Here is a 27,752-nt window from a genome sequence, read left to right on the forward strand (position 1 = left end):
TCCCTTCTCTGCAGGGCTCATGTCTCTCTGTGAAGTAAAGTGCTGTTGTGCTCTTTGATTTTAAGTTGTTGCTTCTGTGGTTGTGTTTCCTTTACTTTGATTGTTTTAGAACATAGCATTATAGGAACCGAAACTGTAGAGACAAATCATCTCACCCACTCACCCTTTTATGTTTTTTTTTATTTATGTCTTTGTGTTGTGCTCGTGTTTCCTTGTTATGTAAAATCCTCCTCATACCCTCCTCCTGTTTGCACCGTGGCTCACTGCTGTTGTCTTGGTTGTCCTGCAGGGGGAGAGCATGGACAACTTCAACTGGGGGGTTCGTCGACGCTCCCTGGAGAGCATGGACAAAGGGGACACGCCGTCTTTGCAGGAGTGCCAGTACACAGGCAGCACGCCAAGCCTCAACCTCACCAACCACGAGGACACGGACGAATCGTCTGAGGAGGAGGTACTGAGCGCTAGCCAGATTCTCACCCGCTCTGGCCTTGTAAGTCTCACTCCAATCAGGGTCCCCCCGCCCCTAAACCGACCCACCATGCTCCTCACACAGCCCGCTGGCATGGTGTGCGTGTGTGTGTGTGCGTACTGAGCTGGACCTGCTGCAGGTGTGGACAGGGGCTAGATGCTTGCTTCTTCGCTGGTGGTAGATTCCCCCTTCAGCCCAGTCCCTCTTCCTCTGACTGCTACATTAATGCTGCTGCAGGACTATCAAAATGGTTTAATTCACATTGAATCAAAGAAAACCACTAATAATTGGTGTTTATAAACAAGACAAGAGAGAAATTTTAGCTTTTTATAATTTACATTTTAGAAAATGTGTCAGAATTCGGAATAACAGCATGTCCCTTTACACTTTTAACAGTCTGGCTGCTCGTCTCTAACTCCTCTTTGCTTTGTTTTGCTTTGCAAGCCAGGATTTATTGAAAGCTGCCAATCCCATTAACATAAATGCTTCACCTCCGTCTAATGGGGATGTTTTTCTTTCTCCCTTCTTCTGCTTTTCTTGATCTTGGTAGTGCACGGTGAGAGAATGAGCTTTTGCCTCTACTGGATATTTGCTCCAACCATGTTTTTTTGTGATCTCGTATTACTGTTTAACAGTAGAGAAATGAGCATGCAGCATATGTGTGTGCTCAAACAGAACTATATAGTAATGTATGATAAATATTTTTAATGTTGGCATGATTTGACTTTTGCCTGGATCCATGTTAAACAGCTGAACAGTCGAATGGAAGACTAAAATGACTAAACATGCTCTGCTTGATACAGAAACATTGGTTATGTAACGGTTTTGTTCACCTGTGAATAACAAGCGACACAAACATTACTGTTGAAACCATATAAACCTGCAAATACAGTTAAGACTCTGTGATGTTAGAGACGTCAGTATCACAGTAACCCAACGAGAAAACAAACATTTAATGAACAAAGTGGCCAAATGGTGTTAAAATAATTATTGGTTTGAATATAGTTATTAATAACAGCTTATCAAACACCCTGCACACCATCAGAGTATGTTGTACCTCACAGCTGAAAAAGAAAGAGTCTTCAGGATGTTGAAACATCCTCAACATGAAGGTAGAACTGAAGTAAGGTCAGCACATCGCTGCCTCTTAATACCTCCGAACATCATCCAATGTTCTTCTTTAAAAATAACTGATCATTAACTGTGTAAAGAGGCCTCCAATAGGCTGCTTGTGCTGCACAGTGATTAGCTACAATCAAATGATGCAAGACGTGCAGTCGGTTGGAATACTTCTACATAACTCTTATCATCTATCATGCAAACATAACTTTCAAGTTGCATATAAAATTACTCTTGGGTATAAATGTATACTCATTAACTTTCATTTTAAGAAACATAATCCTGATGTTTAGGCGAAACCTGTCATTTCACATGATGAGTTGTTGTGCTAAAGACCTGCAGCCAGCCCCCGGGTCGATGAAAGCAGGGCTGTACTAGTGCATTAAGGTTAAGTGAAGCCATGGCAGCAGAAGTCTTTGAATGCACCCAAACTTTTATCTTATTTATAAGTTGTATCAACAGATTTTATTAAAAAAAAAATTCAAACTGGATGATACCATATTTTTCTCATATTCTGTTGTGTGTTTTTGCTTCGTTCCAAACTCAGAAGCTAACTCGTCCTTATGTTTTCCCTCTCCAGCTCAACAGTGACTCTGCTACCGACGACACTGCATCCAACCATGTGGACTCTCTGCAGCAGTCTCAAGAGTCGTCCAGCAGCGCCCTGACTGAGGAGGCAGCCGGCCTGCCCTCTCTCCCCTCCCTTCCTCGCCTGGATAGCCCCATGTTGGAGATGGCCCACTCAGACAGCACCAGCAGCCAGCTGCCTGAGGTGGGATCAATCGGGAGCAGCAATAAACTGTGGTGCTCGGGTGCTTTTTAGCCTGCCTTTTCCCTTTCTGATTAACTTTCACTGCTTTTGCTGTACTTCTTGGCTTGTCTGTCGTTGAGACAGCGGATCAGGGTTACCTTCAGGGAGTCGTAGATTGGGGGTAAAAGTTCTGGTTCTGTGTCTGCCTGCTGTTGGGGGAAGTCGATGTGTGCTGCTTTTGCTGCTTCTGACTCCATCTACCAGCACTTGATGCTTTGCTCTGGTGGTGGGTGCTGAAGTCTCGTCCTTTCAATGCTGTATGTCTTCGTAGTTGCGTGGTGGGGGTGGCTTGTATGTCTGGGCTTGCTTGCTATGTGATTTGGGGAGAGATGAAAACAAAAGCTCACCTCAGGTTAGCTGTAACTGCTCACCTCCAATAACACAGCATCTGACCATTCCAACTAAATCCTCCATTAAACACTTGTGAAATGGACACCAGCTGCTTTACCTTCGGCAGAAGCATGTGTGAGTATACGTCCATTACAAGTGGTGTGTTAACTTTAAACATGCAGTTTAGCCGATTAAACCTCTTTAATTTGCAACCATATTAACATGCCATAGCCTTCCTACTACTGCTACTGACTACTTATACTAACACTGGTGAGTATATTATGTTTTCCTAAATGATATTGAACATCATGTGTTGGATTTTTGCAGAATTCAAAATGTCCAATCTTTTACCTCCAAATGTAGGGATGTAAGAAAAGTCTTAGCTGTTGTATATTAATGTGAGTAGGTGTCCCAGCCCTCAGTGATGGTAAGGGATGCGTGTTTAGGACCGGTACCTAAATGGTACTGGTTCCTGACTGGTCTGGACCAACACTGCTGTGATAAAGCTCCTGGCATGTTTTTATTCCAGGCTTCAAGGCCGACAGCGCGAAACATTGAAAGATGTGGGCTTCTCATGGTCACTGGCCAACTCTGCCAAATTGCTTTTCATTGAATATAAAACCTGATTCGGTCGCCGGTCTAGGGGTGTCCAGAGCGCAGAGTCGTGCATATAATAACTAGGAGATGCAACATGGCTGCTCACTAATTGCAAGGGAGTGGACCTGCCTGTCCAACCCAGGCACCCGTGGACCACCGCTCCACTTGTGACATTCCCCAAGCGGCCGTTGCTTTCACTCTCCCAGCCTCGCCTACTGGTGCTTGGTCAGCCTCAAAGCAAAAAAGGGGAAGACCTCCCATTTGGACCAGCAGATTCCCTAGTCACTGTCAGTCGCTATCTGAAGTGCTTGCTTTAAGTGTAAAGTTCCTGCAACCTTATGTGACAAATACAACATTCTATCAATTCGAAGCAGTGCAGCGAGGCTCCAGCACTTCTGAACATGTTTATCAGTGTCTTTTAGTCTTTTACTTTACCTTTGACTTTTATGTTAACGACTTTATTTGTAAGATGGCAATCTGGGATCCCGTCGGCTGTAGTCTGAGACGATATCGCCTCTGGGCACACCGGCGAACGTGCCAGGCAGTAAGCGATAGATGACTTCCTGTCAAGACTTCTTTTTCCGCGTGCTGCATTGTTACAGAAAGAGAAAATATTTTCCTGTGATTTACTTGTTATTAACATGTCTTACTTTTGCCGAAGTTTCAACATCATGATGCAGATTTGTAGGAAGTAAAAATTCAAGCTTTGTCAGGTCTGTCCTCAAGAGGAGAAGAAAACTTTATAAACGCTTGTTTGTTGAACTGAGGTCGGATCGATCTGATGCATTCGAGGAAGTTGACAAATCTGAGCGCTGAACGGCTTTTGTGACAGAGTCAAGGGAATTCATCTCAAGTTAAATTTTTTATCTAGAGCTGATTGTTAGCGGAACTTGCTGCTGATTTGACTTGCTGTTTATAGAGATTAATAAGAAGCCAGATCTTCGTCAGATGACGCTGGTGGGAGCCGGGTTGGCATTATGGCGGATTACGTTCCGCCTGCTTTTGCTCTCCTCACGGACTGTTTTTCTGCATACGCCGCAGCCTTCTGATACGTGATTTGCCAATATTACTCGGACTACAAGCATAGTTCAAACAGAATTTTTGCCTTTCTGGAAATCCATGTCCCTGCATACAGATTCTACGATGTAGACTATTCTGCTATGTAGAATCTGTAAATAGAGATTAGTAAGATGGAAACATAAGAATCCCTTTGAGAGAAAGTTAAGTGTGTGTCGTGTAATAAAATCCCAGCACCACCTAAAAATACAATTTAATCAAGAATAACTGCTTCCATCATTTTCTTTTGTGCAGTCAGTTAGTTTAATTTGTGGTCGGGCTAAAACTTCATCTTTGATCTTAACGTCTGTCATGCTGTTGCTCCTGCATTTCTCTGTGTGCAGTGAAGCAGCTAAAACATAAGTGCATTAGTTCAACTAATTAAGTAAGGATGCAGACCGATGGCTTTAAATGGAAGCACTAAGTGGACATGCATCCATACATTTTATTTACTCCATTTTCCTGTGATAACGAGTACATTTCTGGTTGTTTTCTCGAGATCTTTTTGTCTCGTTATCTCGAGGTAACAACGCTGCACCAACGTAACGTCGGATGATCATAACTCGTATCCCCAGAGCTGTAAAAGAACAAAACAAACATAGAAACAGGTTAAACTTACCTCATCGGTGTGGGCGATGGCAGCATGGCATGTCCTGCTCTGTAATATCTCAGTGACCAGCCTGTTGTTCTGTTTTCTAGATCAGCAGAAACTTTATCCCGTTATCATGAGAAAACCAGTTTTGTTATCTCGAGATAAATTAGTCCCAACCTCGAGAAAACACCTGGAAATTACTCGTATCTCAGGAAAACAGTGAATAAAATGTTGGGACGTGTCTGCTTAGGGCTTCCGTACCGCAGCTTCTGCTAAATAATAAATATAAACATTTTACATGTTTTCGTGTCATATCTATTTTTTTTCGGTAAATTATGGAGATTAATATCATTAAGAGTATCAATAATTGTCACTACCATTAAGCAGTATCAGTATCTAAAACATCCTGAGGAAATCCATCTCCTCTGACAGAGCTCGACACACAGAACTGATGTAACTTTCTAGGAACTCGTTCCAGCTGACAGTCTCAAGATCACCCCAAGGACATCTCCCCCATCACAGCCCCAGCTCTTAGTGTAATGAGCCCCAGATAAAACCATCAATACTCTTACTCATTCCCTCCAGGATGGCCACGACCACTTCTAAAAGCTTTCTGTAATATAGCTGCTGTCTCTGTGATGTTCTGGCTGCTTGCCACACTCCGTTTTCCCCGATGCATTAGACTTTTAAATAAAAACACAAGACAGGGGAAAAACAAGCGGACCTAATTAGAACCCCCTCTCTGTGTTGTTAACATGTCCCTCCTCCATTACATCAACATGGTTTCTTTACATGCAGGATTTATGCAGATTCGGACACGGTAGCTGTTTTTGTACTAATGTTGGTGATTTGTGAAAGCAGTAATCCTGTCCGTCACCTAGGTGTTGTTATAGAGTGCAGGTCATAAATCATTCGGAGATGTGACATGGGTCAGAGCAAATACATCTCATTCATCTGCTGTCCTGTTAGCTCATCCCACCACGCTGCTACTGTTTTATTAGCATTGAGGCTGGGTTTGTAATGCCATTCCAGTGATAGATTGATATTGGCTTCTGTTTATTGATTCTTTTCTATTTCTGAAATTTCTCATGAGTGACATTATCTTCCATAGAAAGGCATAAAGAGCCACATCTAGGGAAGTGAGCGCAGTAAAAAAGTGCTGACTTAAAGTCCCCCTTGTATAATTGAAACTATCACGTGTTCGTAAGTGCAGGTTATGGCAGTTTTAATTCAACCTATAATAAAAGTTCAGGAGTGAATCTGTGATCTCAGAGTGATATTAATGTGAGGCCACTGCTGTCATGAAAACCAGGCGACTTAACTGCACGAAAAAGAATAATTTTTATGTGTTTTCATGTGGAATAACCTGCTAAACTGCTCCTGAGCGCCCCCCTCTGGCTTGTCTTACAGGACGCTGTAAGCATGACAGCAGCAGATGAGCTGAGCAGCAGCGTGAGTGAGGACACGGGGTTCTGCAGCGCCCCCCCTCTGCCCTCTGACCCACAGGAGCTGTGTGACCTCCCGGACTCGCAGGACCCTCAGGATGCTCAGGAACCCCAGGAGATCCAGGACCCTCATGAAGACCTGGAGCCTGCCCCCCCTCCCCCGCCGGCCATAGACACTCCACCGGGGTCCCTCTCTGAAGAGGACCCCCAAACGGTCCTGCCCCTCTCTCTGCCCCTGCCCATGCAACCAGAGACGAAGACAGATCCGGATCCAGATCCAGACAGCACCTGTGGCTCTGTGTGGGAGGAGGACGTGACGCAAGCCCTGAAGGAGCTGGATGAGCGCTGTGAGGAGGAGGAGGCCGACTTCTCCAGCATGTCCAGGTAAGGGCTTTGTTTTAGATCCAGACCTCCTGATAGATTAATCCAATGAGATGCCATGTCACGATGCATCAGAGATATGTAAGGATCATCTTAAACCTGCAAGTTAAATGAGAAGTGAGAAGTGAACTTCTAACATGCATTGTGACTCCCAAAAATGGATGTAACCCTTTGCAGCATCGTTCCTTATGACTTCACTTTATGCTTGTATTGTCATTTGACATATCTGACGTATTTGCATTGTCAGAGGTTAAAGGAACAGTGTCGTATATACTGTATGCTTTGAGCCTGTAGATAAAAATATTCTCACCCCCAATAATGACAAATTAAAAACACATTTTCTTTGCCCGGCCTCGAGTACACGAGAGGATTTTCGAATCTGAACTTATTTAACAAACATTAAAGCTCCTGTGAGGAACTCTTTGTGTTGATTTTGGCGCCCCCTGTGGACAAAGCCGTGACTCATCTCTTTGCTGATTTTGTCCTGTACCTGCTTAAGTGGTGGTTTTCTAACAACAAATCTCATCCTGCTTTCTTTAACAGTCATATGTATCACTCACTTTAAATTTTGCCCTGGAAAATGTAAACAAAGGCAGCGTGCAGTTAATCATCTGACACCTACCCGATCTCAAAGTTGTGTGATCACATGACGCTGCAGAAACAAACAAACAAACAAACATGGATGTAGTCTGCTGATTGTAGTTCCGTGTCCTATGTAATTGCAAGACCTAAAAGAGAAAAATACTGTGCATGTCGTCTTATCTGAGAAGACTAATAAGCATTTTGCAACACAAGCTGGAAGTAAGTTATTAACAACAAATTAACAACTCTTCATTGGCTTTTGCGGGTTTCTGCAGGCTGTTCCATTGTTGTTTTAAATATGAAGCCTGTTTGATGTTCAGCATGGAAAGCTGTAAATAATTATCAGAAATGTTTAATATTTAGAATTTAAAAATCAGCAGGACTCTAATTCAGTTTGTAATATTAGTAACATGTCTCCAAAACCTCCACACTACAGCATCAGTTGGGCAGATAATCTGTTCCTGCCAGCCTGGTATTAGGAACCCACCAGTGTTGGACAGGAAGGGGTCAGGAAGGGGTCAGTCAGACCCAAAAACTGGCAAATTGTCCTCTAGTGTGGGACCAGCTGAATAACCAACCACTAGAGGTACCAAACAGAAATGACCAAAATGAGGTTGTGTCTGAAATAAAGAACACCTCCATTTACATCAGAAGAATTTATCACGTTTGTATAAAACACAAGACTTAATAAACATCACGATCAGTTACGCCACAGAACAGGGCGCACGTTGAATGATTAAGATGGTTTTTTTTACTGTCAGAGTTACTTCTGATGAGATACATGCGATCTGTCAGTTCAGCTCAGCAAGTGATTGATTGATTGATTGATTGATTGTGCTTGGTGGATCACATTGTTTCTTGGCTTTCATTAATCACAGCAACACATGGCAATTTTTACAAGTCGTGTCCATTAAAGGAAGCAATGTCTACTCTCCTACGATGCAGAATCAAAGTCCACAAGTTTTTTCATTATTTTCAATGTTTCTGTTGTAATGGAAATTGCTATCAGGTAGTAAAATAATGGTTTGGGATCTGGCTGCTTAATGAGGTGTAGGGATTACAGTGGGTTGTTTTTGAGATGGTTCGTTGGATAATTTCTTTTCTGGCGTGGCTCCCATGTGGGCTGAAACTGTGAAGGAGGGCCAGGGTGGGCTGGCTGCAGTCCACAACCAAACAGTCCTCTTCAAGGTGGGCCAAATCTGCCTGGAGGACAGCTTTAAACTACACTGAAGTAAAATGAAGAAGCAATGCTGATCAAACACACACACACACACACACACTCACACACACACACACTTAGCATCTTACTAGCATACATCACTGTACTCAAGGTCTTTCACTTAGCTAAGCCACGCATGATTGATAAGCAAGGTTGTGAGTGGGATGTACTCTGAGTGATTGTCTGCAAACAGCAGGTCACTAAGCAGTTTAGTGTTTTTCCTCTGTACGAGGATTTATGTGAGTGGGTGAGAGGAAGATAAAAACAACTCCTCTGCCAGGTCGGGAGCTGCGACTGTTGTGCAGAAAAGTGTGTGTGTGTCTCTGTGTGTGTCTCTGTGTGTGTGTGTGTGTGTGTGTGTGTGTGTGTGTGTGTGTGTGGATGCCAGGCTCGTATAGAGCTCTCTGCAGTCCTGTGTGGGATGGGAGTGCAGTGCGCTAGTGTTGTTAGCAGTTGCAGCACAGCCGAGCTGCAGACGAGGGGAGAGAGTGAGGGAAAGAGAAGCGATAGTTGGGGTGAGGATGAGGACAGAGACTGTGTCCGCTACAGCGCTCGGCAGCGCAGGCTTCAGATACTTATATTCTGTCTGCTTCTTCAGGCTGTTTGGTCCGACGGGCCTGTGAGTATCTGAGCGTGTGTGTGGGGGAGAGAGAGATGTTTGAATGGTGCTAATATGCTAATAGCTCATATGTTGTTGTTATGCTACAGCACTGCAGTAGGTTAGGGCTCTCAAAGTACTGCAGCAAAATCTGCAGTGAGGGAGGCAGTGATCCAGCGATGTGAGGTTGTTTACTTGCAGCTCGTGAGGATGATGTGTGTGTGTGTGTGTGTGTGTGTGTGTGTGTGTGTGTGTGTGTGTGTGTGTTTACATTTGTCCTTCAGTAAAGACTGGGGGAGTGTTGAACATGTCGGATTGTAGCTTATTGGCCCCCGTGTGTGTTTCAGTCAAGATGAAGGTGACGCAGACTGCTTCCCAGAGATCCAGGCCTCTCCGCCCCCTTCGCCCTTCCTCTCTGCTATCCTGGCAGCGTTCCAGCCTGTTGCCTATGACAATGAGGAAGATGCTTGGCGTTGCCATGTCAACCAGATGTTGTCAGACACAGATGGTTCCTCTGCTGTTTACACGTTCCACGTGTTCTCCAGACTCTTTCAGGTAAATGCCCTCACTGTTCGTCTTTCTTTCTGGCAGGGCGGCACAATATTCGTTTCTCCTCTAACCTTGTTTACTAGTTAACATCCTCATTTGATTTTTATTTTCCCTCTTTGTTCAATGCAGAGCATTCAGAGGAAATTTGGCTCCATTACACATGCGTCTGTTCGCTTTCTCGGGGAAAGGCTCCAGCGAATGGGTAATCAGTTCCTCAGCTCCCTGGAAGTCATGACGTCTCGCTCGCAGTGCCCCACTGTGCTGCTGGATGCAGAGACGGTGAGAGAGTTCTGCATGGTTGTTTTTTTAACAATTTTTTTATCATCAATTATCTGTTATTACCAACAAAACATGTAAGTAAAAAGGTAAGTCTGGCTGAATAAAAACAAAGTCATAGAAATAGTGTTGAAAATACAAACGCTACAGCGATCTGAACAATCCCATTGATTGCCCCGCTCTCGCCTAATAACTAATAACTTATTTCGAAAACTTCAAAATGCTACCCCAAAAAAAGCTCAAACCTTTCCTTTGGTAATGTCTGTTTTTTAGTGGCAACATATATAGATCCCTAATATATTGATTCATTTTGCTTTGGTTCATCTCTTAGCTCGTTAAGGACACAAGTCTATAATGGCAAGGTCACTCTTCTTAGCGTTCACATCACTTGAATAAATACCCAGGATTTACAACTCAAGAAAGGGATCTTCAGTTTTGTTATGAAGCTAACCATATCACATAAACAGTTCTTTGAGCTTTGTTTCATTTGAATTATCTGCACTATTTTGATTAAAACTGAAATATCTCAAATACAATAAAATAGTTGTAGTAATAAATAAATAAATATATATAATTGATCAAAGATAGGGCTGCATGTTTTGCACATTCTGAATGTGTGTGTGTCTGGCTGTAGATATTTTTGTGTCATGTTCTCTGGATGTTGTGGGTTAATGTATGTGGTGTCCTGTCTTGCTGTAGCTGGTCTCTTGTGGACTGTTGGAGACGCTGAAGTTTAGTGTGCTGGAGTTGCAGGAACACCTGGACACCTACAACGCCAAGAGAGAAGCAGCAGAGCTTGTAAGTCACCATATTATCTTCCACATTCACCATTTCTGCTTTAGCATTCTCTTTGAACCGTCTTCCCTCTGGACACGTTGCATCCTCTGTTATTCTTAAGATTGCAACAGCTGCAGTTTAAGTTGCTGTGTCAGGATGCGTTTGTGTGTGAGACTCTAAGGAACTTTCTTATTAAGGCCTCGCATCTCAAGAGAGATCGCTTTAGGAAGTGTGTATAAATTGCCCTTTATCCTTATGTCAGCTCACCATCGAAAACCAAGAGGACATGGAGACAAATAGCTGATGCTGTGCAAGATAAGCCCCAGTCTGTCTCATCAGCAGGGCGGACATTAAATCAGTGTTTGGTATGAGTAGATTTAGCTGCCGTTAGTGTCTGCATCACTAGTGACATCCCCCGCTGAGGGGATAAAAATAACCCTCCGTGCTCCTAAATCAGTTATAGAGGGTTGGCAGGAGGAACTGTGAGGGCTGGGAGGAGGAACAGAGGGGGAGGGGGAGCAAAGGGAAGGGATGAGATTGCAGAGGGTTCTGGGATGCAGGAGGGCTAATTGAATGAGACGGCAATGGTCCCTGGAGGCCCAGATACTATCCCATGCTCTGGAACAGGCCTTCTTTAATTCGCTAAGTACAACACACTTATTAAATCTCCGCCCTGACCAACCTTTATTACGTACGCACACAGATGTAGATGCATCCAAGGGAGGAAAAAAGCTCTATTCCATCAGTTACCACTCTTCCTCTCCCTCCTCTAATCCTTTATGTTTCCTTTTTTCTCCTGCTGTCTCTCACCCACTCCTGTCCTCTCAACCCTTTAGTGGCTGGAAAACTGCAGGAAAACATTTGGAGACAAAGACAGCAGCCAACGGCCGAATACTCACGCACAGGTAGGAATGAACGTGTTTGATGGCTGGGGAGGTTTTCTGTAATCTGTGTTCCTTAATGACTTTAAGAAAATCTGGAAATGAAGGAATGTTGTTACCAGTAACGTCTCTGCATTGAGACTTAAAGGTAAAATGTGGATCTTGATGACACCAGTGGCTTTTTCAGTAAACTGCAGTCAGCATCCTGTTTCTCAGGCTCACACTCTGCTGGTGTGAGCAAACAGTAACTGACAAAAGCCTTCAAATGAGTTCTACATCATTTATTGGTGTCTAAAATAAACACCTTCTGATATGATATATATGCTTGTATCATGGATTATGTGAGCTAGTCAAATAGTTTGGCAAGCTAGCTAACTAACATATCAACCACAGGTAGGGATAACGTTAGCTTGAGTTAGCTAGCCTGGATCTGTAGCTACTTAACGTTAGCTGGTAAAATGATTTGTAAACAGCAAGCAGGCCAGTTTACCAGGCACAACAGCTAAGGAAGTCTGGATGAAGTAGCTGACTTTATCCTAAATACAGTATTTATTTACATAAGCTAGCTAGTAATCAAGCAAGTAATTTCATCCGCTTTAATGATGAAGCTAATGTTAGCTAACAAAACCAGCCTACAAAGAATAAGAACGTGTTTACATTCAGTCATATGGCTCCAGTTTAGGTCACACTTGCATTAAGAAGTGATTACATTGTTTAATGGTAGGCAGAGCAGACTGTCAGGCCATCTCAGACCGAGAGTCGCCTGCCGTTAAACACAAGAGACTGTGAACAACAAACATTAGCTTTCCTGCTGAAGTCTTTTTCTTATCTAACTCTTTAAATGTGAACACGTCCTGTCCTTCACCTTACAGTAGCTTGTGGAAAAGTCACAGCTAACATCAGTTCTCAGGCTGGGGAGCTCATTAGCTGCTCAGCTGCAGCAGATTTAACAGCATGTAAAGTTACCTGAAAATGTCACATGGGTCCTGTCGGATGCTGGTGTGGTTCTTACTCTTCAGTACCACTAACAACATCCTGTCTGTCCTTCACAAGTAGTTAGAGCAGGATTGTTAACTTTGTCTCTTGTTCCCTGATGGAGCTCAGCCTGCCAGCTGCTGTCAATCAAACACAGACAGGGACACGCCCATCCAGCTGCTGAGAGGGAAAAGGAGCATTTCTGAAATTTCTAACTGTTCTTCCTTTTTGATAATGGGAAGAAATATGAGCAGTAAATGTAAAAAAACATGTTGAATATATGTTTGGCTGGAAACAAATGTTATTTCAGTCTTGTAGGTTTTGTTTGTCTGTATTTAAATTGTTGTTCTTCTTGTTCGGCATTTGTTCCATTCTAAGGCTTCAGGTGAAAACAACCAAAAATTAAGTCGAGCATGCTAGCAATGTATATTTTTTAGGAGGTAATTAAGTCAAAAGGAACAAAGTGAGATCAGAATTTCGAGACAGACTTACAGGTTTTCCACTCTTAACTCATTCGTCCTCAGTCTTTGCATGTTCTCTCGCTCCACATCCTGGAACCGATGACATTTTGAATCAGCTTGAGCTTCCTGCACAGATCTGTGGATATCACGCTCACAGCTTCCCTCTGTGTTTAATTTCCACCCACAGAAATGCTGTCTTAGGTTAAACTGATGTGCAGCACACTCAGAGGTCTTTGACTCTCCTTCCTCTCCTGCCTTTATCACGTTTTTTCTCTCCTTAATGACACATGCTGTTGTCCAGCCTTTCAGAATAAAGGTTGAAGTGAGCTCACGTGTTTCGGCACTGAGCCCTCCCTGACTGTGTCTCAGCTGCCGTGTTCAAGCTCACTAATTCTTGGTCTTTCTCTCCTTCTGTTTTGTTTGTTGTTTTTTTGTGTGACCTGCTCACCTTCTTGCTTAGCAAATGGAAAAGCTAGCAGTAAGTGGTTCTCATATTATGGACTCTTAATAATCACAACATCTGGACAAAACACTGATCATCTCATCCCTCTCTGTACAAACCTGCGCTGCCACCACCCCCGCCCACCTCTGTATCTCTGTCTCTGCCTCCATCGGTCATAACCCAGCTCGACTCTCCCATCCGCCCAATCATGATTTACTTTTGTCCCATAATGCAATATCTTTTCTTTTCTGTTGCTACTTCCAGCCTGGATAATCAGCGTTTTAACCGCTTTGTACTGCACACTGATTCTGTCTGCAGATACATGACGATGTTAAATGATGTCAGAGGCAGTGCCTGTGTCGGTAGAGGATGGGCGGGGGGGTCATGTTGCTGTCAGGATTAGATATCTTTAATTTTGCATGTGTATTATTCCCGTCATCTGTTTGTATTGCCATTTTTCCCTCCACATTTTCCTGGATTAGACACTTTAAATAACTTCTTCCGGCCACTCATCCAGTCACACATACTGGTCCCAGTAGGGAGCGTCACAGGAGGTGGTGATGGATAATTTTCTAATCGAGATCTCATGACTAATTCTACTAGTGGTAGACTCACCTCTTGCTCCAAAGTCCACAATCGGATGCTCTAGGTCATGTTAACCCTTTCATCTACTCCCACGTCTCTAACCCAGGATACCCATCCATCTAATCATGTGATCATCAGAGTGATGTCAGTGCAGGTCAGACCATTAGTCCGGCACGTGACTGTGTTAATGTTTCTGTCTCTGTAGGAGCTGGAGTTGTGTCGCAGGCTCTATAAGTTGCACTTTCAGCTGCTGCTGCTCTTCCAGGCCTACTGTAAGCTCATCAGCAGGGTGGACACCATCAAGAGGGAGGCAGAGGTGAGACAAAAACACACGGACTGCTTCAAAGAGCTGCATGTGCATGAATATATTTGCTGTTTAGCTCTCTGACAAACTCATTAAACATGTCTGGAAACATATTTTACATGTAGTTGAAGTCTCTGTTTCTCTTAGAAATGAATGAAAATATTACACAGGCTAAGGGTCAGACAGAGGTTAAAACCAGCTGCTGATCTTCTAATAATGAGCCGTCAGGTAACTGAGAGGTCGGTGGTAGAAAATGAGAAGCAGACTGGTCATTGACCAAGGTGTTAGCTCTTGTGTCAAACTGGCTACCAGCTTGACGCAAAGATTCACAACTTGTCCTGCCCCAATGAGACTTCAGATGTGCTTTTTTAACGGAGGAGAGAAATAAGTGAGTTGACTCCTTCTGTAGCTTCTTTCATCATCAGCTCAGAAAAAAACAAAGTTATTTATTAAAACCTTTTTAAAGAAGGTTTACTGTTTTGATGCAGCCTGAGGAGGGCTTAAAATCTGAGTCTTTATGACACCGTTTGGTTTAACAGCCAAATCTGATTGGTCGATTAAAGCTCACTCTCAGGTCTGTTATTGATGTATATCAGACCACTGCTATATGTAACAGATTGCTGCTCTGATGCAGTTCTGATCATAGTTCTGCAGGAATAAACCCCATCATTTCAATATGCAGAAATTTAATGTCAACATGTTCACAACTACACAGCTCTGGGAAAAAATATGAGACTACTGCAAAAATAGTTTTTTCTACTATTTACAGGTTTGTGTTTGTTTGTGTTAACTCTAGTTTTATCATAAACAACATTTCTCCTCCATTTCGGTCTTTGATTTGCAGAAAATGACGACTGGTTAAGAAAACCAAAAGATGTTTTTCAGAGCTCGAAGTTTTCACACAGGAAGAGTTCACAGATCAATATCTGGTGAATAACCTGGTTTTTAATCTCAGCTCTCATGATTCTCTGCGAGCTCTCCTCCAGTCTGTCTCAGAGCTGTTGGGTGACGTCCGGCCGCTCTTGGAGCAGCTCGGCTTTGTTCGATGGCTTGTGACCGTCCATCTTCCTCTTGTTCAGATCTAGAGCTGTATATGTCAGAGTGGGTGACTCTGTGCCAAAAGAGAAAACTTAAAATAAAGAGAGGAAGAAAACGGCACAAAGAGGTGAAAGATAACCTTGTCTCACTTTAACATAAATAGAAACGTTCAGTTCAAAGTGAATCGTAGCAGCTGAGGGGACAGATTTTAAACAGCCTTCAGAGTTTAATGTTGATATTAACTTATTTTAAACTGTAGAAATAAAATAATTTCAAAATCAATGAAAACATTTCCAAATCAAAATGTTGAGTTGTATTATTGATTTATTTAATTAGCAGCTGTAAAATAAGCAGGATAATATACAGTGAGCAGGTCATTCTGTATGTCAATAAACCTTTGCAGCCTGTTTCTCTCAAATGGGTCCCACATCCTTAACGTCAGGGTTTATCTCCACTATAAAGACTACTCGCTGTACATTATCACTTACATAAGACGACTTACAGTTAAAGTGTGAGACACTCATGGATGTATACACTTTCATGTAGTTAATGTATTAGAATTAGAAAGGTACTTCATTGTTGTTTCCAGCCGCTGCAGGCACACGTGCAGGCTTATCATCAGCCAGATCAGTCGCTAGCTTCAGCTGGTTCATACAGCCTCTCCTGCCTTCCCTTCATAATACCGAGACACTGTGGCAGCTTCCATCTTTCCCATCTCCTCCGTCAGAGAAGAACAGACAAATTACATTATCTTACATCACGCTGTAAGAGTACTGTTTCCTCCAGATTGCTGTCTCACTGTCTCTTCTTCCACAGTCCTTTAATTTCAAAGCTTCTTTTCACAATAAATGCTGCACATAAAAAAGCACTCGTTCTATTTAAAACACAGACGGACCTTTTGTTCTTCTTTTAACAGTTGTGCTAAATTTGTTCTGTGGTCGGCCCCTCTCTGTGCTGCATCTTGGTGGAGCTTTAATTAGATTAAAGTGCTTCATGAAAGTGAATAATTCCTCATATTGAGTGATGGGGTCAGCTGCTGCAATAAATACCAGTCACAGGGGTTATTTCGTCGACCTCCCGGGTAGCTTTTGCACATTTTTCAGCTTTGATATTAATGTTTTTATGACTCTGTTTCTAAGGTGACCAACATGTCTGAAGAACTCACCATCCTAGAGAGCTGTCTGAAGGAGGCAGAAACAGGAAATGATGGTCAGGAGGATGTGTGTATGTCAGACGCAGCACAGACCAACACTGAGACAGCGATCCAATCTCTGATAGAGAGTCTGAGAGGCAGAGACTTCAGCTCAGCCCTCTCACAGGTCAAAATCTTCAGGTAAGATGAACACTGATGTTTATAACGTTTAAAATGTGTCTTCTCTTTGTAATCTCATGCATACCACTGTAATTTGGATATATTTGGGTTTTTAATTCTTGTCACAATCTGAAGGGCTGGAAGCATCCTTCTGATATCACTTCATCGTCAACTGCATTTAATGACTTGCTGCAGCTAAAACCTACTGTGCATTTCAGTCACAAAGCTTTTCTTTATTTAACTTAGATTGTTAAGGTTGATATGCTCTAGTTAAGTGGGTGTATTTCTGCTCAGACATGTTTAATATGGGTTTGCATTTCACCGAAAACAGCGGTGCACACTGGACAGTTAAAACAAGGCACTTGTTGTGATGAGACAACGATGTCTAAAAGACAGTTGTTTACTTTGAATTGTCAAGCTAGTTTAAGCAAACTCTGTAGATACTGCAAACAATAAACATGAAATATGTACATTGCCACCAAGTTGTTTAAACAAAATAAACCAGGCTTGTTGCAAAGCATAGTTTTGTCAGAGATTAGAGGAATAGGCTACAACTCACAACGGCTGTAATCCACCAGTACTCAGAGGTACAGGCTGCAAAGTGACGATGCTGTGGTCATCTAACCCTCCAATGGAGAGAAGTCTTAATAGAATAAGTTTATATCTGCCATGTCTACATTGTTCTTGAGATAGAACTGGCCATGTTTCATGCTGTCTGCCAGTTGATCATGATGCACACAAAAAAAGTATTTTATGGAATTTGGACACCACTGCTAAAAACATGTTCGTATGATCTGGATCTGTCCTCATCTCTACCTTCTCTATCTGCAGGTCTTTGTGGCCCAACGACATCTTTGGCAACGAGACAGACGATGCAGTCCAGACCCTCCTGCACATCTACTTCCGTCACCAGACGCTGGGTCAGACGGGCTGCCTGGCAGTGGTGGGCCCTAGCAGGGACCTGTCCCAGGCCAGCACCCGCCTCATGGAGCTCAACCTGCAGATCCGTGAGGCCCTGAGTCAGGCGCAGTCCTGCCAGACCCACACCACCATGGTCAGCACGGGACTGTGAAGCTGTGGTACTGCAGGCTGCAGCCTGGACTAGACTGGACACAAATACCCCCCCTGCTCTACACAGACCTCACCTCAGCTGTAGAGAGAGGGTAGACAGAGAGGGGCTTCGGAGGAGGACGAGAGAGACTCCACCTTTAAAGGGCTAAAGGATGTGTGGGAATAACTGTGACTCTTAATATATATTATTACATGTATGAATGCTTAAAGCTAACATCTTTTCCCAGACGAAGCAAACCTGCAAAATTCAGTTGCAATAAGTCATGTGGTGGTGTGCTTGGAGAAGAATAAGAGAGGACGCAGTGGGATGAAACTTTTTTTCTTCTTTTTGTTTTCCTTTTTTTCCCTTTGTTTTTGCTGGATCTGACCTTCTGACCTGATGGCTCCATCGTTCTGAGCGTTGGCCTCCTCGGGTCCTGGGCTGGAAGATGGTGATGAACTTTGTCAGACCAGTCCAGAGGAGGTGTCGAATGTGTGAGAACGCACCGTCAAGATTCATAAGCAAACACAGGAAAAAAATCTTGTTTAAAAAGTTTTCAAAAGCATGCTTGAAAGAGAGAAGCACTGCAAGAATATTTTTTTGAGAAATGTATTTTTTATTAGAGCTAACATCCTTAGGTTGTAAATGTTAGGATATTTAACATGTAATTGTAACCCTGTGGGAAGCCTTCAGGGAGTGTAAAAAGAGAAATATATCTGTTTATTGATCTGCTTTGAGAGGAGAGTCCCCTTCAACAGGTCTTCACGCAAATCTCACTCTTTAACCAAATAAGTAGCTGCCTTTAGACTGTGTGATATATATTGGATATTCTGGTATACGCTCACACAAATGCATATAATTGCACACGAGTGCAGACTGGCTACAACTCATTATGGAAACATAACTTATTTTACTCTGTATATATTTTAGAAAATGTATAGTGTAAAACCAGTATTTTTCCCTTGTACTTTTGTGTAATGCACTGTTCATCCGGGTAGGATGTCTGTATAAAGCTAACGTGATGAGAGAAAGCCAAGACCAGATCTGAGTCTTTAATGATCCGCTTCACCTTTTATCATCAATCACACAAACTTCTAAATTTCCCAAAGGCTGCCTCGCTTGGTGCTGGTTGTGGTCTTGCAAAAGGAGGGTCGGGGTTCATTTGGGACAAGCCACCAGTCTGGTGATAGCATGGGAGATCTGATGTAGCCTCCATCTCCGGTCAGACCACACCATCCAGCCGAGTCATATGCATTCCTTCTCTCCACTGTGATCTTTCTGTTTCCTCAGCATCGGCCCTGCTTGAAGACGGGGAGACGGAGGTTTGTGTTTGTCCATGTAGGTCGATCACATTGCAAAGTGGTTCTCCTGTTTCATTGAAGCTTTGCTCTGCTTTCAGAATGGCCCTACTTGCTGCTGTGACTGCAGGACATGAACCGTTATCTGAACGCTTTCTGGAAACTTGTCATGGCACATTGTAACAGTCACTGTACTCATTCCTCAGAGAGCTTTTTTTCCCTGCTTGTCTGGTACATTTGAATGCTGTTCTTAATTATTTAATGAATATATTATTTACCTGGAAGATGTTTTAATGTAGAGGTGCATTATACTTTTTTTTTTCTTGTTCACTCACATACCAGCCTTCTCTCTGGATAAATAAAAACCTAATCATACAAGTTTCGCCTTAAGTTATTTGCATTACGACTTACCATTACTATATTAGATTTCTTATTGAAGTTTGGGAGTAGTTGGGTAAAACAAGCAGTGTTATAAGAGAGACTCCCTGATGCACACCAACCCTGAGCTGGATCATGTTTTACAACAGCTGCGGAGATTAGAGAGACTGATTCTGCATATTGAGGTGTTTTCTTTAAAGACAGGAAACCAGGTAGGGACTCGTTTCAGATAGTCATTGGCTTTTACAGCAGCTAATAGCACTTAATCATACAATTAAACCAAAAACGGCAACGATCAACACCTGTTAGGTCCTGTCTATCAGTGAGTCAGCTTTACTTCACTTTTACAGGAAATTACTAAAATATCATTAAACCAAAAATACTTGTGGCAGATACGATGTGACGATAAAATAAATCAGAAACTTAAAATTCCCATGAAATCAAAACAAATTTAAGACCAACAGAAACAATTTATTTTCACATTTCAAATACTCTGCCGATGGTCCCATTTCCCCAGTGTGGAAGTGTTCATGAGCTTTAGGTGGTAATGTAGAAACATAAATTACAATGATGCATTTTATTGCCATATACCTTTAAACATGTTTAAAGCAGTTTCTAGTATCACACCATTTTGTCTCACTTGTTACTGCATTAAGTAAACAACCTAAAACCACTAAATATTGTTTAACCTGGTTTATCGCCAATTAACTTTTCTAAGCTGGGTCACTCCAGGTGTACAGCAACTGATGGTAGAACATTATACCATATTACTAATTACAGGTAAGAAAAAATGTTTTTGCAATAAGATAACAATGATCAACCCAACATAAGCTGCCAGCTACATACCAAAATGTATGACAACTTTTGAGTCGTTTTGACTTGAGGGAGATTTTTCCAATTCTTCTGACACCAGGTGAAGCAGGATAGCTTCAACACCTGCACAAGTATGAACTTTAGCTATCCCCTCAACTTCAAAAAGCAGTTGCTTAGTTTAAAATAAATAAATGGGCTACAATATTAATTACTTAAACCAAGGTCAAATCTGACATGACCATTTGGTTGCCTCTCTAATTTCCACCAGTGAAGGACCTCAGACAGTTTGAGAGAAAAGAATGCTTTAGTACAGAGTGCACAGAAGCCATTTATTACAATGTTAAGTGTGTTGTGCTTACCATTAATTCATCAACACAAAACAGGCATGAAATAAAGCTTTGAAACAAATATACATTTTGCATCCAAGATGCTCTTATTGTATCTGTAAATATAGTGTTACTGGGTTGAAGATGATCCCCACAGGACATGTTCTGATGTGTTGCAGGACAGTTCAGAGGTGACGTCTCCTAGATGATGTATTTGAAGCTGAATGTGCTGTCGCAGGAGAGCCGCTTCCCTTTGCACCTGCCACACAAGTCCTGTCTGTGGGGCCGTTTGGGGTCGACGTGGCGTTGTGTTAATGCGCAGGAGCAGCGAGCTTTGTTGCAAGTCTAGAAAGGAGGGGATGGTGGTTGGGTTAAGGAATGGCAAATGGGTGAATATTTGTTCAGAGGTTGGAACAGGTCTTACGTGACATGTGATGTCCTCAACACGGTATGGGTTGAATTCCTTTTGGCATTTTCTACAGTACTGTTTAAAGTAAACCTGCAACACACCAAACTTCAATTAGTGTCACTTACTGAACCCTTCAAGTGTATGACACAGCCCACTCAAATGTTACAGCAGGACCCCCATGTGAAAACTGGAGGGGATTTCATCTTTAGAAGCCACTGCTGTAAGCCGACTTGGTTTTCAGATTAAATAGCAGTCATAACTCCACATATTACTGACCGCAAAATTCATGCAAATTACTGGCAGACTACTTGACCTAATTTGAGTTACCTTAAAGCATAGAAAAGCAATGTGCTTACCTTGTTGGTTCCCTGAACACACCACACATAGGCACTCTCCCATCGCAGATTGCATTCTCTGCAGTGATAATAACCGTACTTCTGTTCCAGAAACTGATGGACAAAAGGAAACTTAGTGACCCTGTTTACTCTCCCCTCATCCTAACCACTTTATGGTCCTCCAAGAGTGCATATGACCAAAGGCTGGTTATTTGGTTGATTATAAACAATATCCTGATGAGATGCAGCCTTGCTTGGCTATGAGAAATTGAGCATTAATACTAGTGTATGCGGCACCTGCTGGCATCAGTTGCAATTTATCCAAATTAGATTCATTTATAATCAATGAGTTGTATTTGTTTTACATCTGAATGAGAAGGCTGTCCATACCCCAGCAAGTTCTCCAGAGTTTATTCACTTTGGAGCAGCTTAAACAATTATCTGAAGACTGATTTCCAATTCAAAAAACTTAAATTCATCATATCATAGGAAAAAAAAAATATTTGGGATAAAAGAAGAATAGAATATTTATCCATCACATTTGCTAATGACTTTCACATTTCAGTGACTGCCCTTGATAGCTAGCAGTCAGTTTTCACAGTGAAATTAACCCACATCTTTGTAGTTTATTTACATTTTGCTTAGGTTTTATCTGAAGTTTATATTTTGTCCTCTTTTACACTGCAGAGAAGGTTATGACGACATTAGCTGTTACTTTGGTTTTGGTAGGAGAAGTAGTTAAGAAAAAAATTAGCCTTAATGCTAATCCTGGCTAACAGCTTGTTGTGTATGAAAATAAGCCAGTCTCAGGAAGCTTACAGCCGGTGTTGCTTTTGTGTGAGAATTGAATTGAGAATTGTTGTTTTTTGCTGTCATTTTGAGAAAATGTAAACGCAATGTGGGAAAAAAGGCCATACTAAAAACGTAAGAACAACAATTATTTCGAAATGTCCTAAATTCTATCTTAGCTCTGATGAATTCAGTTTTTATGAACTTAACAGTTGAGGAAACTTTGTGGTTCTGTTGCTTTAGCACTACACTATTAGCCTGTGCTAGCTCTAGCTTACGGGTGTTGAATAAAGTACGTTTTTCTTTATGCTGTGAACAACTGTAAAAATGTAACACAAACAGGGTGTGTGAATCAGACATATGGATCTTATTCAAGCTCTTTATACAGTCATCTAGAATTGATGGATCCCCGCTGAGTGTTTCATTTCTCTCACCTGAAAGCGCACGCGCGCCTTGCCCCTTGACCCCTCTGTTGTAGTTGGCTGTACATCTTCACTCTTCACTTGCTTGGTCTTTGACTTTTTGCGCTGGTCAGGCAGCTTCGTGGTCTTTCCTTCCTCACCTGCCCGGTTCTCTTCGCCGTTCTTCCCGGTGGTCTCTGGGGGATCACCGGATGACTCTCCAGTCTCCGCCTCACCACAGGAAGCCTCTTTGATGTTGTCATCGACAAGGAAGGAGGTGACGCTTCTGTAGGCGATGGGTGAATACACCGCTAGGGTGCGGGGATACCGCACGGCACCCGCGGCTTTTGGGCTGCCGGGAGTCGTGGGGTCATCCGGCCGCCTGCTGCGCCGGAAGTCCCGCTTCATAGCGAGGAGGGTTCGCGGGCCGATGGAGCACTGCACCGTGGCGTCTCTCTTCGGGTTCACCTGCACCGCCACATCCTTAGTGTTGGCCTTCCGGAGCCTCGGGGTGAGTTTGGGGTTTATCTGGGATAGGATGGACTTGAGTTGCGCGCGCTGGTGATTGTTGAAGGCGTCTGAAGAGTCTCCATAGTGGGAGAGGTAACTTTTATACTTCCACCTCGCGTCTTTAGCCCGGGGGTATCTGCCCGTGTAAGGTTTGTAAGATGAATAGAAATAGCTGTCGACTGGCTCGTCACCGTACGTTGCCATTTTGTTCAACCAACCGCGCTTCCAAGGTGTAGCTATTTAAGTAGATTGGGCAACATGCGCGCGCCATTACGCATAATTATAGTCAGGTGTGTTGCTACTTCGTTTCCTGTTTCCTCCCACAAAAACAACCCACTCGTGACGACCTCATACACTTTAGTTTCTAGACATACTTTATTCTCTGGATACATTTGTTTATAATATACACATATTGTACAGTTTGATCAGACTGTTAGTTCTGTCTATGGAGCACAGGTACTGGATCGGCACTGCAAGTAATAATTCTGATATGTTGGTCTTCAGTCTTTCTCCCTTACACACATGTTGAGCCTACTTAAGTCACTTTTAGGGTACTTACAAAGACTTACAGTAGTTTCCTGGACACTTCCTCTGAACATAACCACTGACCCCCAAATCAGCTTTTTTACCAATAAGGGACTTACTTAGCTTTTGTCCCTGATATGGATTTGCAAAGAGTCCCAAATCAGCTGGTCCTAGGTCTGGTGGTTATCACTGAAAGTGACTTAAATCTCTCTCTCTCTCTCTCTCACACACACACACACACACACACACACACACACACACACAGACACAGTTTTATGGCACTGTTCATTACTAGAACTGTTTTGCTTTGTGGTGTGATTTCCTGATTGATGTCACGTTCACACATTAGCTGATGAAATTGCTCGATAGATAACACAGCAGCGTTTTAAAACATTATGATTAGAGATGTTCTGATACCATTGTTTATTCCTGATATATAGATACCTATGGAGAGGCATACTCGCAGATACAACATCCCAGGCTGTATCTGAGGCATGAACGATACTGTTGTAGGAACAACTCTAACTATGATGTTTGAATGTAGCCATTGTCAAACTGAATGAATGAAGCTTATGACATGAAGCACCTTTTTCAGCACTCAGATCACTGATAAACACTCCTGCACAGTCCGCCTGTGATCCAGGTTTATTTTCTGAATGGTGAATCCTTGTGCAGGTCTCATTCTGCCCCTCTACATTTACTTTTTTTAATTCACACACTAAACAGGGGTTGGGTCAGGAGGACAGGGGTCCAGCATGATGGTGTTTGGGTCGCTCACTGTCACGGCACCATAAGACGAGTCAAAGTCCTCATCCTCAAACCTCTGATATGTTATATCCGTGTCCTCGTTGTCCCGCATGGGGTCTGGTTTGTGCAGGACCTTCTTCCTGTACAACCTATAGGCCAGGATGAAAATTCCAGCCTCAGCTGCTTGGAACAGGGCGTACAGCAGGGGGAACATGTACATCCCTCCCATCAGCTGAGGGGGGAAGGCCAGCTTCAGGATGGCAGTGCACAGCTGCACATTCTGGCATCCGGTCTCCAGGGAGACGGCCCTGCGGCAGTTGGGTGGCAGGTCGAAGAGGACTGCCAGGCCGTAGCCGGCGGCGTAGCCACACAGAGGCATCAGGATGGCCACCACGTAGACGGAGGGCGGGATGGTTGACAGGAGTTCGGGCCCCAGCATCGCTCCGGTGAGAATGAAGAGCATCACAAGGGTGACCAGCAGAGACCACAGAGACGCCTGGAAACACAAAATATTTAATATAAAGAAATGTAGCTTCTTTCCTGTTTTTACTTCCTTACTCCTGGCACTAATACTCTGTCTTTCAATAAGGATACAAGGGGTCATTTTATTGTTTGCTTTGTATGTAAAGATTTCACTTTCCGAGGAAAACTTTAGATTTTGTGCTTAATGTTAGAAATGATTTGACTTTAACGCAGGGCTTGAATCCGCATCATGGCTTCACAGCTGCCTGACGTGTCTGTCTATTGTAACTGATGTGTCCCTCCCTCAAGTGATGCTTTTATCTGAAATGAGAGGGAGGAGCTTTTCCGGACACCGTGCCTCTGATGTCACTTTTCCTGTGGTCAGCATCTGTGACAGGCAAGGAAAATTACGCACTGCGCTTTTGCGCAAAGCTGAACCTTAACCGAATGTACTCAGGGTCTAAATGACACTAAAGTGAATGATCTAACTGGATCAGGGGATCCATGAAGTGGAAATGTTACTTGGAGAATTTGCTCTTGAATTACCTTTAAAACAATGTCGGCAACACGCGTGTAGCGGTACCGCAGCATCACTCCTAAACCAATAGGGATGAGGGTGCTGCACAGGGTCAGGATGATGGCCCCGAAGGGCATGAGGTTGACCACAGGTGTGTTAATCCAGGCCCGGCTGTAGATCCACAGGCACAGCGGCATCAGCACGAGCGCCAGCAGAGTGGAAGATATGGTCATGATGATGCTGAGGAGAGGAGAGCAAAGATATTAGAGCGTCACTGGATGGATGTTTGTCAGACTGTGGGATCATTTTAGTAAAGTTCGACAAAGATATCTCATTGACTTGAGAAAGCATGTAGAACATTGAAGCCGTGCGTTAAGTTTGACAAAATCCGCGTTATGCCAGTGCGTAATTTGCTGAATATTACGCGCAAAACACAATTCAACCTGGTGAAATATTTTACAGATTCATCTGATAACTCACTACTTTCTTCTCTATAGATAAGAAAACTACATACCTCAGGTTCATCTCTCCGTGCACCAGCAGAGACATGATGTTTGATAAGTTTCCTCCCGGGCAGCAGCCACACAGGAGCACAGCCATCGCCGCCACATCATCCAGAGAGAAGGCTAGAGCCAGCAGAAAGGCCACCAAAGGCATGATAACAAACTGACACACCAGAGCCAGCAGCACCCCAATGGGTCTGCGGATATGTTCCCCGAGCTGGCTCACATCCACCGTGCAGCCCAGGCCCAGCATGGTGAAGCAAAGGACGAGTCCCACAAACACATTGATTCCGTGACTGAGCGGGGAATCCCAAAAGGCGGGCATCAGGTGCGGGGATTCCGTCGGCGGAGCGAACATGAACTCAGCTCCAGCGGCAGTCCTGTATGCGCTGCCCTCAAGGAAGAAGGCACCACTGGCCACTAATCCAGCCATGGCAGCGTCCTCCGGAGAATCCACAGCTTGACTTGAACTGTCCGACAAAAGAAAGTCTATCAAGCCAGCGCTTTGTGCGTCGCCGCCCAGCAGGCTGGAGTTCACCATGGCGCAACAGGAGGACAGAGGCTCGTGCGTAAAATGAATCCCCTAGTGGCGCGCTGTCACTAATAAGAGGCTGCGGAAGGTTTAGTGGCTGGAGGATGTGCTGGTGCCATGGCACTGTCTTAAAGAGACTCACTAAGTCAGACTGGTGCCCCGGATTGGCTCCCTGATAGACGCACATCGCTGGAGGGAGTCTGCACACGGTCTAAAGCTTCAATGAGAGCGGAGGGGCCAATCAATAACACCAAGGCTGCCCTTTTATGGCGCGCTCTGCTCCATATAAGGAAAAGGTCCCCAAAATATCAATGAAGTCATTATATCGACGGGTTTCCATTTGTTAAATTAAACCCAGCGCAGAAGAGGTTTTTCTGTTTCTCATGTTTTCTGTAGAATTATAAAGCCCATGAACAAGACACGAAGTGAAGCTTTAGAGAAGACAGCTGTTTGTCGGGCTTGAGTAAGCACAGCCGACATGAATGAAACTCGTGCTGATCTTTATTCTCGTGCAGCAAAGTGTGAAAATCTGCCTGCACGTTTCTTTTGTCGCCGCTGCTGTTTCTTTCATGAATTGAGCGCATTATGCGCGAGTCAAGGGATCAAAATCTACGCGCAGATCTCACGTCAGGTTTAACAGATGTTTAACAGTTACATATTATTAAGCTGCCATCTGAGATCAGTTGAACAAGTCACTGCTGCTGCTGTAGCTTCCTGCGGATTTACCTGGAAATTATGCCCAAAGTAAAAGATGCAAATGTATCAACAGCAAGGTGAAGCCTCTTGTCATTGATAAGTTACTGAATTAACTGATACCTGTCTGTAAATTGTGATCAAAGCTGGTTAGGATGAATCTCACTTTAAAATAATGATGGGGTTGAAGTCTTACCAACATGTGATGTCTCATGATTCTGTGTTCAAATGTGATCTGCAAAGAATTTAATGAGAACTGAAGGGATGAAAAAAAACAATATTGTGGATGAGATGGAGGATGTGTGTGTGACAATGTTATAATATTTACAAGATGTACTGTATGTACACACCAATGACTATATATACATACTGTATATACTTTATATCTTTTTACTGTCTATGGTACAGACACTGAAGTATGTCTTTTCCAACTCAACACTTGTGCAGTTAACTCAACATACAGAGCAGATCTCTCTTCTTATACATACAGTCTGTTAACAATGTGTTTTAAACCTGCTAAGTCAGTCCATCAGTTTATTAACATCCTTACGTTAATAACATCTGATTGTACCGTGTGCCGATCAGACAACAAAGTCTGTGTTTGTAAAATATTGTGGTCAGTGTCATCAGAACAGCACGGCCCTGCAGCGTAGAGGAACCTTGT

General features: G+C 43.2%; 3 protein-coding genes across 13 annotated transcripts in view; 1 reads left to right on the plus strand and 2 right to left on the minus strand.

Annotated features, from left to right (window-relative positions):
* The window catches only part of fryl (furry homolog, like), an 83,982-nt gene extending 64,462 nt beyond the window's left edge, over window positions 1-19,520 (plus strand). For 8 of the 11 annotated variants that reach the window (XM_069680196.1, XM_069680188.1, XM_069680190.1 and 5 more), the window contains 11 exons: window positions 290-490; window positions 2,169-2,360; window positions 6,385-6,803; window positions 9,547-9,754; window positions 9,878-10,027; window positions 10,724-10,822; window positions 11,638-11,706; window positions 13,579-13,596; window positions 14,351-14,461; window positions 16,627-16,820; window positions 17,631-19,520. In XM_069680196.1, the coding sequence (XP_069536297.1) occupies window positions 290-490; window positions 2,169-2,360; window positions 6,385-6,803; window positions 9,547-9,754; window positions 9,878-10,027; window positions 10,724-10,822; window positions 11,638-11,706; window positions 13,579-13,596; window positions 14,351-14,461; window positions 16,627-16,820; window positions 17,631-17,871 (1,902 nt within the window). In that variant the 3' untranslated portion in view covers window positions 17,872-19,520. The remainder of the gene's footprint in view (window positions 1-289; window positions 491-2,168; window positions 2,361-6,384; window positions 6,804-9,546; window positions 9,755-9,877; window positions 10,028-10,723; window positions 10,823-11,637; window positions 11,707-13,578; window positions 13,597-14,350; window positions 14,462-16,626; window positions 16,821-17,630) is intronic. The other 3 variants (XM_069680189.1, XM_069680193.1, XM_069680197.1) reach the window with 1 other exon arrangement.
* Window positions 19,521-20,866: 1,346 nt separating this feature from the next.
* zar1 (zygote arrest 1) lies at window positions 20,867-23,313 on the minus strand. Its single transcript, XM_069680517.1, has 4 exons — window positions 22,633-23,313; window positions 21,431-21,523; window positions 21,090-21,164; window positions 20,867-21,010 (listed from the first exon to the last, which is right to left on the minus strand). The coding sequence occupies exons 1-4, from the start codon at window positions 23,311-23,313 to the stop codon at window positions 20,867-20,869; spliced, it is 993 nt and encodes a 330-aa protein (XP_069536618.1).
* Window positions 23,314-24,352: 1,039 nt separating this feature from the next.
* On the minus strand, window positions 24,353-26,404 carry slc10a4 (solute carrier family 10 member 4). The gene is made up of 3 exons (XM_069680559.1): window positions 25,875-26,404; window positions 25,390-25,600; window positions 24,353-24,877 (listed from the first exon to the last, which is right to left on the minus strand). The coding sequence occupies exons 1-3, from the start codon at window positions 26,402-26,404 to the stop codon at window positions 24,353-24,355; spliced, it is 1,266 nt and encodes a 421-aa protein (XP_069536660.1).
* Between the last annotated feature and the right edge of the window lie 1,348 nt (window positions 26,405-27,752).

Source organism: Semicossyphus pulcher, unplaced genomic scaffold, assembly GCF_022749685.1.
Source record: "Semicossyphus pulcher isolate SPU_LCO1_2020_fin unplaced genomic scaffold, fSemPul1.0.p SCAF_4, whole genome shotgun sequence".
Taxonomy (NCBI): Eukaryota; Metazoa; Chordata; class Actinopteri; order Labriformes; family Labridae; genus Semicossyphus; species Semicossyphus pulcher.

Excerpts from the sequence above, each read along its gene's own strand:
- zar1 (XM_069680517.1), bottom strand. The coding sequence starts at position 23,313 with ATGGCAACGTACGGTGACGAGCCAGTCGACAGCTATTTCTATTCATCT. Across the intron at positions 21,524-22,632 it reads AGGCGCGCGTGCGCTTTCAG|TTTCTGGAACAGAAGTACGG; the intron begins GTGAGAGAAATG and ends TTTGTCCATCAG. Across the intron at positions 21,165-21,430 it reads GTGTTCAGGGAACCAACAAG|GTTTACTTTAAACAGTACTG; the intron begins GTAAGCACATTG and ends GGTGTGTTGCAG.
- slc10a4 (XM_069680559.1), bottom strand. The coding sequence starts at position 26,404 with ATGGTGAACTCCAGCCTGCTGGGCGGCGACGCACAAAGCGCTGGCTTG. Across the intron at positions 25,601-25,874 it reads CACGGAGAGATGAACCTGAG|CATCATCATGACCATATCTT; the intron begins GTATGTAGTTTT and ends TCCTCTCCTCAG. Across the intron at positions 24,878-25,389 it reads TTGCCGACATTGTTTTAAAG|GCGTCTCTGTGGTCTCTGCT; the intron begins GTAATTCAAGAG and ends TTGTGTTTCCAG.